This window comes from Aulonocara sp. 'chitande type north' Nkhata Bay, linkage group LG10, assembly GCF_057382095.1.
Source record: "Aulonocara sp. 'chitande type north' Nkhata Bay isolate Kocher_YH1m ecotype deep benthic linkage group LG10, A_spYH_male_GT1.1, whole genome shotgun sequence".
In the NCBI taxonomy this organism is placed as follows: Eukaryota; Metazoa; Chordata; class Actinopteri; order Cichliformes; family Cichlidae; genus Aulonocara; species Aulonocara sp. 'chitande type north' Nkhata Bay.
In genome coordinates, this window is record NC_141353.1 from 8,414,995 (window position 1) to 8,428,989 (window position 13,995).

The 13,995-nt window shown below is 39.0% G+C and overlaps 1 protein-coding gene across 2 annotated transcripts; it reads right to left on the reverse strand.

Annotated features, from left to right (window-relative positions):
* Nucleotides 1-4,527: 4,527 nt before the first annotated feature.
* On the reverse strand, nt 4,528-12,396 carry LOC147320138 (gap junction Cx32.2 protein-like). 2 transcript variants are annotated; one of them, XM_086307966.1, is made up of 2 exons: nt 7,765-9,587; nt 4,528-7,080 (listed from the first exon to the last, which is right to left on the reverse strand). In XM_086307966.1, exons 1-2 carry the CDS (start codon nt 8,050-8,052, stop codon nt 6,202-6,204), a joined length of 1,167 nt encoding a protein of 388 aa, XP_086164092.1. In that variant the 5' UTR covers nt 8,053-9,587; the 3' UTR covers nt 4,528-6,201. The 2 variants fall into 2 exon arrangements, with proteins under 2 accessions (XP_086164092.1, XP_086164093.1); XM_086307967.1 differs by lacking the exon at nt 7,765-9,587 and adding an exon at nt 12,298-12,396 and having other exon boundaries at nt 4,529-7,080.
* Between the last annotated feature and the right edge of the window lie 1,599 nt (nt 12,397-13,995).

Consider the following 13,995-nt stretch of genomic DNA (forward strand, 5'->3'; position numbering starts at 1 on the left):
TTTAATATATCAGTAAAAAGTGAGGCTTGATTTGAGGCGGCGTAGTTTAAAGTAACACTGCTGCCAATGGAAAAAAAAAAAAAAAAAAAAAAAAAAAAAAAAAAAAAAAAAAAAAAAAAAAAAAAAAATCACATAGTCATGTGGAGGCATAGGTTAGTTAAAATGGATGCACTTGGGAGCGGGCTGGATACTTTTAAGGATGAAAAATTAGCTGACCTTGGGACCACCCAGGATGAAGAGAATTTTAATATAAATGTCATCCTGTGGGTTTTTAGTATTTGTTAGCTTCATTGAGCTGGTCTTTTAAATCCACTTTGGATAGCCTGGCGGTCAGTGGAATGGCCTCGGTTTTTACTTTTATTATAATTCCCTGGGTAAATGTTATGTTTAGCTCATTTATGTAAATTTTAACATTGTGAGAGGGGGAATAGGTTGTGCTTTTCGGTTTTTTAGGTATTATTATTTATTTATTTTTTATAGTAGATCCAACCCAAACAAGGGGATCAAGAAATATACTGATATGTCAGCAGATCTTCCTTAGCCTCCAAAAAATGTACTAACAGGATGTGTAAATAAAAGTTTTGAAAAATAATTGATTGTGTTTGCTGGTTTCCACAACAGCTGCATGTATTATTATATTTACTAATTCCAAAAATTAAATTAATTTCTTATATAAACGGGTGAGATTTCCCCTATGGAGGTGTGGGAGGGTCTGTTCACATGTTAGTTTTTAATTAAGCCTATTTTTTATTAAGACCTGAGCACTTTTAGCCATTTCCCTGGATAAACATAATCAAACAGGGATTATATATTGGAGAGGACAAGCACTTATACAACACTATAAGATCACAAGGAGATTGAGGGTCCAGTCAACCGCTAGGACCGTGCAACCTAGCTCCAGGTGGAGACAACAAAGACACAATCTCCTAATACCTAACCCTAACCCTAACCCCTAACCCACCCTAACCCTAACCCTAACCCCTAACCCACCCTAACCCTAACCCCTAACCCTAACCCCTAACCCTAACCCTAACCCCCCCCTAACCCCCTAACCCGGGGTTGATGGCCCGTGCACGCCCTGTTCCTCCTTCGGGAGGGACAGTTTCTTTTCTTCAATCCTAACCCTAACCCTCCTGGGATTGGTGGTGCCCCTGCCCATTGCCTCTCTCCCTCATTGTGGGGAGCCCCCCACCCACTACCCTGTCCTTACCCTAACCCCATTGCCCCCCTCCCCCCTCCCCTTCTAGCCCTAACCCTAAGGGACACTTAAAAGCCTAAATAAAGAGAACAAAAGACAAGAAAGTCAGAAAAAACAGTACACAAGGAAAGGATTTACAGGAAGGGGGTGCCATAACAGAAAAATACAGAACACAGGACGGGATGTCTAAAAGGAAGGGGGTGCCATTTAAAGAAATAAGAATAAAGAAAAGAACATCAGAAAAATAAAGAGAAAGAATAAAGAGCAAGAAAAAGAATAAAGAACAAGAGAAAAACTAAAGAACAACAGAAATACAAAGAGAAAGATAAAGAAAAACAGAAAGAATAAAGAACAAAAGAAAGAATAAAGCACAAACAGAAATACAAAGAGAAAGATAAAGAAAAACAGAAAGAATAAAGAACAAAAGAAAGAATAAAGCACAAACAGAAATACAAAGAGAAAGATAAAGAAAAACAGAAAGAACAAAGAACAGAAAAAGTTTGAAAAAGGGAGAGCTAAAGCAGAAAAAACTGAGAGTAAAGAAAAAACTAAGAAACAGAAAAAGTTAAGAAAAACAGAAAGGAAAAAGAAAAGTATAAAAGGCCAAGAGTGGCGAAACAGAACACAAAAGCGGGTGGGCCAGCCTGAGGAAGGCTCAAGAGAAGCCGAAACGTCGCGAATGGCCCACCACAGTGCACTACACCCGCTTAGGGTAATTTTTTGATCAGGGGGCACCAATACCAGTCCCATGGATGGACCGTGCACCTAGGTTCCGGCATAGCCGGGCCTATTCTTTCCCCACACCCTAACCAGCCTGTGCCTCCTGGGATTGGTGGTGCCCCTGCCCATTGCCTCTCTCCCTCATTGTGGGGAGCCCCCCACCCACTACCCTGTCCTTACCCTAACCCCATTGCCCCCCTCCCCCCTCCCCTTCTAGCCCTAACCCTAAGGGACACTTAAAAGCCTAAATAAAGAGAACAAAAGACAAGAAAGTCAGAAAAAACAGTACACAAGGAAAGGATTTACAGGAAGGGGGTGCCATAACAGAAAAATACAGAACACAGGACGGGATGTCTAAAAGGAAGGGGGTGCCATTTAAAGAAATAAGAATAAAGAAAAGAACATCAGAAAAATAAAGAGAAAGAATAAAGAGCAAGAAAAAGAATAAAGAACAAGAGAAAAACTAAAGAACAACAGAAATACAAAGAGAAAGATAAAGAAAAACAGAAAGAATAAAGAACAAAAGAAAGAATAAAGCACAAACAGAAATACAAAGAGAAAGATAAAGAAAAACAGAAAGAATAAAGAACAAAAGAAAGAATAAAGCACAAACAGAAATACAAAGAGAAAGATAAAGAAAAACAGAAAGAACAAAGAACAGAAAAAGTTTGAAAAAGGGAGAGCTAAAGCAGAAAAAACTGAGAGTAAAGAAAAAACTAAGAAACAGAAAAAGTTAAGAAAAACAGAAAGGAAAAAGAAAAGTATAAAAGGCCAAGAGTGGCGAAACAGAACACAAAAGCGGGTGGGCCAGCCTGAGGAAGGCTCAAGAGAAGCCGAAACGTCGCGAATGGCCCACCACAGTGCACTACACCCGCTTAGGGTAATTTTTTGATCAGGGGGCACCAATACCAGTCCCATGGATGGACCGTGCACCTAGGTTCCGGCATAGCCGGGCCTATTCTTTCCCCACACCCTAACCAGCCACAATCCTGGCCCTAATCCTAGCCCCATCCATGGTGCAGCCCTAACCTTAACCTCAATGGACAGAACCCCAAGTAAAATTAAGGCCAAGACACAAAGAAATAAACACAAATGACGGCCGGGTAGGAAATTAGGAAAGGAGGGTATGTAAACCAAAGGAACGGAAGCAGGAATTAGGAGCAAAAGGAAACAGAAGGCAAAGCAAGGGTAGGAAAGGAGAAAGGAAAGGAAAAGGATAGGGTTAAGCCAAAGAAAGTAGAGTAAAAAAACTAAAAAGAAAACCCAAAAAGGAAAAACACAAAGCACCGTAGGGAGGAGTCAAAAAAGCCTGTAAAAGGAGGGGCAGAGAGGAGTCTCCTTTATTTGAATTTGGCCACCGATGCATGAGCATAGCCTGAAGAAGGCACAATCCAGCCGAAAGCTAGCGCAAGCCATGCATCACTAAAAATGTTTTGTTTGTTGTTTTAGTTTGTTATTTTAGTTTGTTATTTTTGGGGGAGGTTTATTTAAATTTTATTCATTTTCATGTTTCTTAACGGCCTAAAAACTAATTTAAAACCTAAGATTGGGAATTTATAAAAACAACACGGAGACAAAATTCATTGGGAAAATACAAAATTTATTACAAATACCGTAAAAACAATTAAAAACAATTGACAACCTAAAAGAAAAAGGAAAAATTAGAACAATTTGGTTAATAAAACAATTAAAATGTGGTACTTACCTGAGAAGCCTAATTAAGGAAGGTACTTACCTGAATTTGGACCTGGAGAGTGACGGACACGGAAGACGGAGTGGCGATAACGTGGTGGGCCGCGGGAAGGGTCACGGTATGGCCCGTGCACCACTCCTGCCCTCCTCGTGCAGGGAGGAGTTTCATTCCCCTTACCTACCCTAACCCCTAAAGTCACGTAAAGAACACAAAGACAGATAAGAACACTTAAAGAGAATAAGAAAAATAGAAATGAAAACGTAAGAAAAGTAAAGCAGGTAAAACTGAGAATAAGAAAGAACTAAGAAGAAAAATAGAAATGAAAACGTAAGAAAAGTAAAGCAGGTAAAACTGAGAATAAGAAGACAAACAGACATGAAAAAGAAAAGTAAAGCAGGTGAAACTGAGCACAGAAAAAATTAAGAAACAGAAAAAGTTAAGGAAAGTCACGTAAAAGACAAGAAGGAAAGTTGAAAGACGAAACACAGAGAAAGATAGAAAAAGGGAGAGTCACGTAAAAACTGAGAAACAGAAAAGACAAAGAAAAGAATTAGAAAAAAGAAATGTCTGAAAAAAAAGGGGCGGAGACAGCCTAGTATAAAAGGCCCTGAGTGGCAACAGAAAGACAGAAACAGAAACACAGAGAGACGTTGGGCCAGCCTGAGGAAGGCTATACCCAGCCGAAACGTCGCGATGGCCCAACGGCAGTGCACTACACCCGCTAAGGGTAATTTTTTGAATAGGGGGCACCGTTCCCAATCCCATTGATGGACCGTGCACCCCAGGCTCCGGCAATAGCCGGGCCTGGTCTTACCTCAACACCTAACTATACCCTGTACCCCCTCCCCTATCTCAATTCTAACCCTAACCATGATTTCTACATTAAAAACCGTGGAATCACGTAAATTGTTAAAAACAGCAAATTAAAAACAACAGCATTTTTTCCAATACAATTTCATAGTGTGGAACATTAACAGAATTATATTTAAGACGGCATATAATAGGGCAAAATGTTAAAAAACAGTTTATTTATTTACACAAAACAAATACGGTTAAAAGCATTAAATGTTTAAAACAAGGGATTCCACAATATTCAAATTCATATATATACACTCGAATCTTAAAAATGGTTTGTATACACAGGATAATATAGGCTTCAATACAACACAACTGAAAAGGTTTGGTTAAAAACAAAAAGAAACACACACAGAGGGGAGGGTATAAAAGGAAGGTGGAGTCAGCCTGGAGCTCATTTCGAATCTGGACTCTGAGGAGTGAACATCAGTAGCCACAGCCTTGTGCAATACAGCCTCATTTCTTCAGCTTTTTGTGTGCCAAGCGCCTGAGGAAGACCCGTATAGGGTCGAAACGTTGCGCGTACGGCACACCATTTTTTTGATCTAATTGATTAATTAATAAAAACTTGTTTTAATTTTTCTTTCATTTTTTTTCCTTTTTAAAATTGATTTTTTTTTCTTTTTCAATTTATATATTGATTTCTCGCCTCATAAAAACTCACATTGGAGTTATAATTATTTAGATACCAAAGGCGAACCCAAAACACAGAAACGACAACAGTATAAAACACAACACAAAAGGACAAGCACACACACTGACTTAAAACTGAGGACCGGATGGCCTCAGGTGATTGGACCGTTGTCCGATATGGGAAAAGGCGGAGGCTTTCCCGTAATCGGGACATCCAGCAGGGTGGGTTTCCTTCGGGAGGGATGGCCCGTGCGTTTCCTGCCTCACAGAGGTGGCAGGCTCAGTCCCCCTCCCCCTAACCCATCTTACCTTCTCCTAACCCTTTGCTGGGATGACCCTAGACCCCAAACTCAACCCTCTCTCTCTCTCTTTCCCTCTCTCCCTGTACTTCAGACTCAGGATGTGAAAGAAACCCGTTTTCCAGGGCAGCAAGTATGGGACATGGGTCCTTGAGTCAGGAGCAAGGATGGCCCGTGCATTGGTGCCCAGTTTCCTTCAGCAACAGAGCCCCCATTTTCTTTCTTCCTAACCCATCAACATCACTCTATTCAAAAAGGCTTATAATATGGTACAATATTAAAAACATTTTATTTACACCAAAAAATATTTTACACAAAACAAATACAGTTAAAAGTGTTACATATTAAAAACAATAGATTTTACGACGTTTAAATTGAAATATGCAGGGAATCTTAAAAAGAGTTTACACAGATAGGGTTAATACAAGTTTGAAAAGAGGGAAGGGTATAAAGGGATGTAGAGTCAGCCGGGAACTTATTTCGAGTTGGAACTCTGAGGAGTGAACATCAGCAGCCTTGTGCAATTAAGCCACATTCTTTTTCCTTCTTTCAAGAATATAGGCTATCCTGCCCAGTGTCAGTGTACAAAGAAGAGTGTGGAATGATAATCAGTTTTTTATTAATGATTGTTAAATATTTTTAAAGTGGATTAAAAAAAACAGATTTCTGAACAATGCATAACAGAAATAATTCATATTGCTAATCATCATACAAGGCTCTTATGTTTAAAGTTAGTTACAAAAAGTTCAATAAGAGCAGATTCTGTCAAATGATTATGTATAATTACTCAGAGATCCTTTCTGTCAGGTATCCTTCTCTTTAACGATGGAATCACTGTGGTTCTCATTAGCGCTGAGTCCCGTCTTAGCACGAGCTGGCGGAGTGAACAATGGAACTCCTCCATGAGGGCGATTTGTGTTTTGGCCAGCTCCACTGAATGGCTGGTACTGTGAACTGAGTTCATGCTGTTCACATAAAAACTGTTTCCTGTTATCTCTTCTCCTTGTACAGCACAAGTAAATGATCTCCATTATATTCAGGAGTACTGAAATGCCTGAAACTGCAAGCATAAAAAAGATAAAGATCGTTTTCTCTGTGGGACGGGAGACCATACACTGGGCACCAGCCATTTCGGCGCAAGGAGACATTTTACAGTGGAACTTTAAGTGAATGAATGGAGAACCAAAGATAAAAAACTGGCTCACACTAAATCCAACTTCCAGGAAGATCTTTAAAAAGAGCTGTGTCACATACGTGCAAAAGAGTGTCCCTTTTAACTTCACCTTTCCACGATCATCCGTATATTTACGTTTCTTTAATTTAATTCCATCAACACCATCCTGCAGCTGTTCCATCATTTTTTTCTCTTTATGAATTATGTGTACAGCATATCCCAGAAAGACAAGGGTAGGAGTTGACACAAAGGTGATCTGCAGGACCCAGTAATGTACAAAGGATATTGGAAACTTCCAGTTGTAGCAAGCATGTTCACATCCTGGTTCCTGAGTGTCACAGTAGAACTCTGACACTTCATCTGCCCAAACATTGTCTGCAGCAGCACCTAGGACAAAGATCCGGAACAGGAAGAGGACGCTCATCCAGATCTTGCCCACTATAGTTGAATGAGATTGGACCTTGTGTAGCAGTGTCAGCAGGTAAGACCAGTCTCCCATGGCTGAAAACTAATTTGATATATGGAGGAAAAACACAGTTAGTACACTTAAATCACTATCCCACCCACCAGTCTGAGCCATGGTCTGACTATCCCTCATCACACTCACTCTACTCAGACCAAACAATTTGCAATATGTTCTTCTACTTTGTTTCTCTTTTTCTGTGTGTGTGTGTGTGTGTGTGTGTGTGTGTGTGTGTGTGTATATATATATCTATCTATCTCTCTCTATATCTATCTATCTATATATCTATCTATATATGTGTGTGTGTGTGTGTGTGTGTGTGTGTGTGTGTGTATATATATATCTATCTATCTCTCTCTATATCTATCTATCTATATATCTATCTATATATGTGTGTGTGTGTGTGTGTGTGTGTGTGTGTGTGTGTGTGTATAGTGAGATGGAAATTTAAATGACTCAATAATAATAATGGTGTGCTGTGGTCATTTTAAGCAAATGTTTCTTTTTTAGACAAACAATACCTAATAAAGTTTCATTCAAAAAGAATCTGAATCAACTTACAAAGGCTTACACAATGTCTAACTCAGCATGCTCAGCATGCACCTGACTCTGAGAATCAGGTGCATCTTCACACAGCAGCCACTCTGGGTCTAAATGACAACACCTTAGACTTCAAAACCATGAGCTATGACTATAAACTATGACTCACAAAACTGAACAAAAACTTACAAACAGTGGTGCTGGAGAACCGGAACATGACAAACACACAGCATGGAGGAGGTAAGAGGATGAACAGACGTTAACGACGCGACACCGAGTAGGGGAAGACACAGACACTAAATACAAGAGGTGAACGGAGCGAAGAGGAAACAGCTGGGAGACACGGCTGACGCTGATTACACTGATGATACAGGGAGAGCACAAAGCTGAACGCACTGACATGGGACACAGACCTACAAAATAAAACAGGAAGCACACGACAGACAGAGACACAGACGTAGACTCATAAGCAGGCATACCGAATATAACACATAGAACTCAAACAATAATAATCATCATCATCAACAAAACACCAGAGAAACAAAACGTTCATTCAGAAATAGACCAGAACTCAGAATGCTGGGTCAATACTGACCCAGAACCGTGACAACAGATTTTCTTACAAACACACAACCACACAAAAACAGCTGTTTAAAAAGACATTTTGGTCTAAAAAATTTTTTTTTTCCTTAAAATGGCAACAGCACAGCATTATGAATTATTGTTCCATCGTTTTAATTTCCGTCTTAACACCTATAGTCATCACCCGATGCTATTGGCATATTATTAGTGATCATATTTTGTGGTCATATGATAATTGATTATTAACAAGTTATGAAATATATTTTTGTGATGTTCAGAAAAATTATGATCATCATAAACTTTTATTAGAGTGATCCCTCATTTTTATCGCGGGACTTATGTTCCAAAAATGACCCGCAATGAAATCCACAAAGTAGCCAGCTTTTGTTTTTACAATTATTATATATGTTTTAAGGCTGCAAAACCCCTCACTACACACTTTATACACTTTTTTCAAACACGCATGAACATTTTAACACTTTTCTCTTTTATTTTATACACTGTCAAAGTTCAAACCTTCATACAACAATATGTCTAGTATTATAGAATGAAATCAAATATCAAACCCTGTTTTCAGGATCTGAACATGGGAGTAGAGTTTCATCGACATTGATGTGTTTCTTGGAGAGAAAACCTACAAACATACAGTACAGAACTTCAGAGTCACACTGCTAGCGATCGAAGATTTATGTAACTTTGACAAGCTTAGTGCTTAGCTTGGTGTACAGCCGATCAGGACGCAGCACACAATGTGCTGTACAAAAAAAAAGCATGCAAAATTGCACACAAAAAGAATCCACGAAACAGCTAGGCGGGCGAACCGCGATATAGCGAGAGACCACTGTATTTCCTTTGTGATTTCCTTGTCATAAGTCACTTGTTTTAACATAAAGTTTTTGACATTATAAAGTGTTGACGTTATTCCTGCTGTCTTACTATATTTTTACTAAATTTTACTTTACTTTGTTTACTATGTCTCCTTAGTTATTAGACTTTTCTTCTCCTCTGTGTAATTTGTCTTGTCAGACTTGAGACATAATCACAGGGGTGAAGACACGAGGGGAATCTCAGAAAAAACTAACTATAACGGCAACCCAAGCATAATAGAAATGAACTTAGATAACCTGAAGAACTTAAAAATAAACCATAAACGTCAAAATACATTAAAATTCAAAACGGTGGATCAAATGACCCAGGATCATGACATCATGGTCATGCTCTTGTTTGCTTACCTCATGTCATAGTTTTGCATGATCCTGTTCAGGCCATGTTCATGTTCATGTCATAGTTTACATGTTTAGCTTTAGTTGATCCCAGTTTAGGTTTCAGTTCAGTCTTTTGCCTCAGTTTGCCTTGCCTTGTTTTTCTGCTTGGATATCAGCCTTAAATAAAGAGCTCGCCTTTTGTTATACTTCGTTTTCTCTCCCAAGTCTGCTTTTGGGGCTGCTCCTCATGAACCCCCCATCCCACCCATAACAAGTACTATATATCCGAATTTCCCAGAGGAACCCACCCGAGGGATTAATAAAGTTTTATCTTATCTTATATCCTCCTGTTAGACTGTGATATGGCTGTTTGAAAGAAAATAGTGAACCTTTTTCAAATTGCACATTACTTGTCCTGTTATTATGTGATTAAATGATGGACAACTTTCATGCAATTTATCAAACTATTGACCACATCACTCCTGTAAAAATCTATTAATGTATGCAATCCACAATTTACAAACCAATTTTATAGTCTATAAAAAAATCTACTGCTGTAACACTGAAAAACAAATCAGCCAGACAATCCTACATCTCCCAACTGGTAAACAATAACCAGTCTAATTCTGCTTTTATTTTATTCACTGATAATCGATTAATCCCTGATAAACTATTAATACTACTACTGCTTTTAATACTACTGATAATAATCTGAAGATCTAAAAGAAGTTTAACATCTTCCTAAAGTCAGACATTTTCCCTGCCTCCTTTATATGTGAGGTAACCACACCACTTCAAGAAAAACCACATAGAATCACTAGTGAGCAAAGATTGATCACTAGTGATTCTACGTGGTTTCTAGTGGTTCTATGTGGTGATTGGCTCACATCGTATCCAAAGGGTGGAAGTGTTTATTTTTCAGTCATCAGTTTTAGATTTGAAAAAATAAAACTTTATTCAGGGGTTCCTCAAGGGTCTGTCCTTGGTCCATTACTGTTTAACATGTACATGCTCCGACTTGGTGCTGTCATAAAGAATAACTCTATATTCCACCATTCTTATGAATATGACAGATAGCTGTTTGTCCTCACTTTTCTCTGATGATCTAAAATCTCTTCACAAACTAATAAGCTTGAGATCTTTGAACTGCTACCAGAATCAGAAAAAAGTATGCTTCCAAGTTGTTTTCGGGCGATCGTGGCTCAAGAGTTGGCAGTTCGTCTTGTAATCGGAAAGTTGCCGGTTCGAGCCCCGGCTCCAACAGTCTCGGTTGTTGTGTCCTTGGGCAAGACACTTCACCCGTTGCCTACTGGTGGTGGTCAAGAGGGCCCGGTGGTGCCAGTGTCCAGCAGCTTCGCCTCTGTCAGTGCGCCCCAGGGTGTCTGTGGCTACAGTGTAGCTGACATCACCAGTGTGTGAATGTGTGTGTGAATGGGTGGATGACTGAATGTAGTGTAAAACGCTTTGGGGTCCTTAGGGACTAAGTGAAGTGCTATACAAATACAGGCCATTTACCATTCAGGGATTGTGGACATTCAAAAACCTTTTTATTTACGTTTTTTTGTTCTGTTCTGTTTTTGTTTCATTCTGATGTTTTTCACTGCCTTACGGGATTGTAAACTTACTTTTTGTGTTTCTTTATTTTCTGTGCTAACGACATACAGTTTTGATGTAATATAGTACTATATAAATATAATTGTCATTAAAAAAAATCTAATCAAAGCATAAAGTCTGCTACTGTTGAATGGGGAATGTCACGGCCGGGCGGATCACACACAGTAATTCGGCGCGCCCGTGTGGCGTGCTGGCTAGACCCAAGCGCGGCGAAGGCTAGCGGTGGGTTTGGAGCAGACACGCAGTTATTCTAGTAATGACCAGTGCACGAAGCGTGGCTTCGGAACTGTCGTTACAGACAGAGAGCGAGCGGAGCCGGGAAGAGAAAAAGGATTGAAAGGGATTCTCACTCACAGTTGCTGAATCAGGCGGAGACTGACGTCGGCAGAGTTTCGGAGCTCCTGACAAGAAGATACTGATGTCTGAGCGGCGAACAGGTGGGTGGCGTCTCTCTTTTAACCCCGGCCCCGTGATCAGCTGATCACAGCCGATCACCGGCTGACAGGGAAAATAAGTTGCACATATAATCTGGTAAACACAGACACGAGAAATGTAATGGAACAAAATTGGGAGCAAGTGCAGTGTACTGTGTCAGTAATTATACTGTATTTTTTGCTGTATTGTAAATATAAAGAAAAAAACATTGAAATTAATGAATTCTTTATCTAATATTTTATTAATATCTGTTACTATCTAATGTGACTTGTTAATTTTATGTTTAAAAAAAAGAGAAAAGAAATATATGAATATAATGCAAGCACTAGTCCAAACAAACGTTTTGGTTACCGCTTCTCATCCAAGCATTAAAGGCTACTGTAGAGACCCTGTACTTTTTCAATTGAAATTATATAAGAAATGAATGTATTTCTTTAAATTACTCACGCTATTTCAATAAACTTTACTTCATAAGAAGAGACTTTAAATTATTGTAGAAAGAAACCCAAGAAGTGGTGCATTAGAAAACATTTGGTTACAGTTAGAAAAAGAAAACTCAGAATAAGACTCAGAGTGGGTCTGGTAGGTATTATGACTTGTTTGGATGATACAGAATTGAGACAGAAAAGAATCTTTTACTTTAATTTTTGATTAAGTTTAAAGTTTAACAGGTCCATTACCCAAAACTACAGCTTTGAAAACAGTGCATTAAATAGGGATGTAGCAAGTCTCTGAATAGATCTGCGTCATCAAAAATGTGCAAAGATGTTAAACAGGAACTGAGACCTATTTGTCTTAAAGAAACTGAAAAGTTTAATTCAACATTATTTTACAGTAATGAACAGGTGTTTTAAGTCAAGGATGTGGGAACAAAAAATGTACTCACCTATAATTCAGATATTAAGAGATCTCTGCCATGAGCTCATCCAAGAACCAGAGTGGAGGCAGATGAAAATCAAACTTAACTGACCAGGAAGACACTACTTCCTGTCTGAGGCCTGTGGGTTTGGTCTGACTTAAGCAGACATGTACAAACTGCTGATCACAGCATCATGAATCTCATGACAAATTTCATCACCTCCCATTCAATCAGTTTCTATAAAGGAAGCGCTGATAATTATAAAACAACACCATTTTTCTATCAACTCACACTCTAAATCATAATTTCCCAATGTCCACATTGTAGATTTGGGGTATAGTTGGGTACTTGAAAAAGAAACATGCTGAGATATTTGTTGGCACAAAAGAGACTTCGAATCATGTGTCCCAAGTGAGATGTAATTGGGATGTCTCTCGGTTTGCATTAAATTATAAATTTTAAATCAGGTGCCCCACTAAAAACTTTCAAAGTCACTTACACTGTGAGTGTTAATATGTTTATGGTGTAGTAAAGTACAGTATGTCCCTATTAAATTAGCACCAACTAGCTCACTAACCCCACTAGTAGGAAAATGCTGAAATTCTTGCTTCCAATTCAACACGTCTCATTTTGCTAGTGAGTGTGGGTGGGCGCTTCTTACAAGGGAGTAATCTGATGATTCATCACCCTGAAGTCTGAAAAAATGTTTCAAGGAAGTGAAGCAATCTAACTCACCATAGAAGAAGTGACCCAAGGAGACAAATGATCCACTACCAAGAGAGGAGAAGGTATTAAAGCCAGACAACTCTATTTTCCACCACTGCGACCCACACTGAAAAAAATGCAATAGGGTGGTTGTTGAATTTGCATAGAATTACTTCATATATCCAGCATGACTAATTTAAATTTCACATCTAAACATATTTTTGTCTTTTAATTTTCACATATTCTTTAAGAATATTCATTCTTTTAGAACAAATCATGTTGAAAAGAAACAAGTTAGTCGTGTTTTATCCTCAAGCTCCGCCCCCTGGAAAGGAAAAATCGGTTGCACTGTCCGCCATTTTTGTCTCTCGCTTTGGAAAATCTACTACCATCTGGAGTTTTACACTTGAAGGTAAATACGATTTTAAAGCTAACACACCAGTGAGAAAGAGTGTAGACCCTTTATATACAGTGGGGCAAAAAAGTATTTAGTCAGCCACCGATTGTCCAAGTTCCCCCACCTAAAATGATGACAGAGGTCAGTAATTTGCACCAGAGGTACACTTCAACTGTGAGAGACAGAATGTGAAAAAAAAAATCCATGAATCCACATGGTAGGATTTGTAAAGAATTTATTCGTACATTAGGGTGGAAAATAAGTATTTGGTCACCTCAAACAAGGAAAATCTCTGGCTCTCACAGACCTGTAACGTCTTCTGTAAGAAGCTTTTCTGTCCCCCACTCGTTACCTGTATGAATGGCACCTGTTTGAACTCATCATCTGTATAAAAGACACCTGTCCACAGCCTCAAACAGTCAGACTCCAAACGCCGCCATGGCAAGACCAAAGAGCTTTCGAAGGACACCAGGAAAAGTATTGTAGACCTGCAAAAGACTGGGAAGAGTGAATCTACAATAGGCAAGCAGCTTGGTGTGAAAAAATCAACTGTGGGAGCAATCATCAGAAAATGGAAGACATACAAGACCACTGATAATCTCCCTCGATCTGGGGCTCCACGC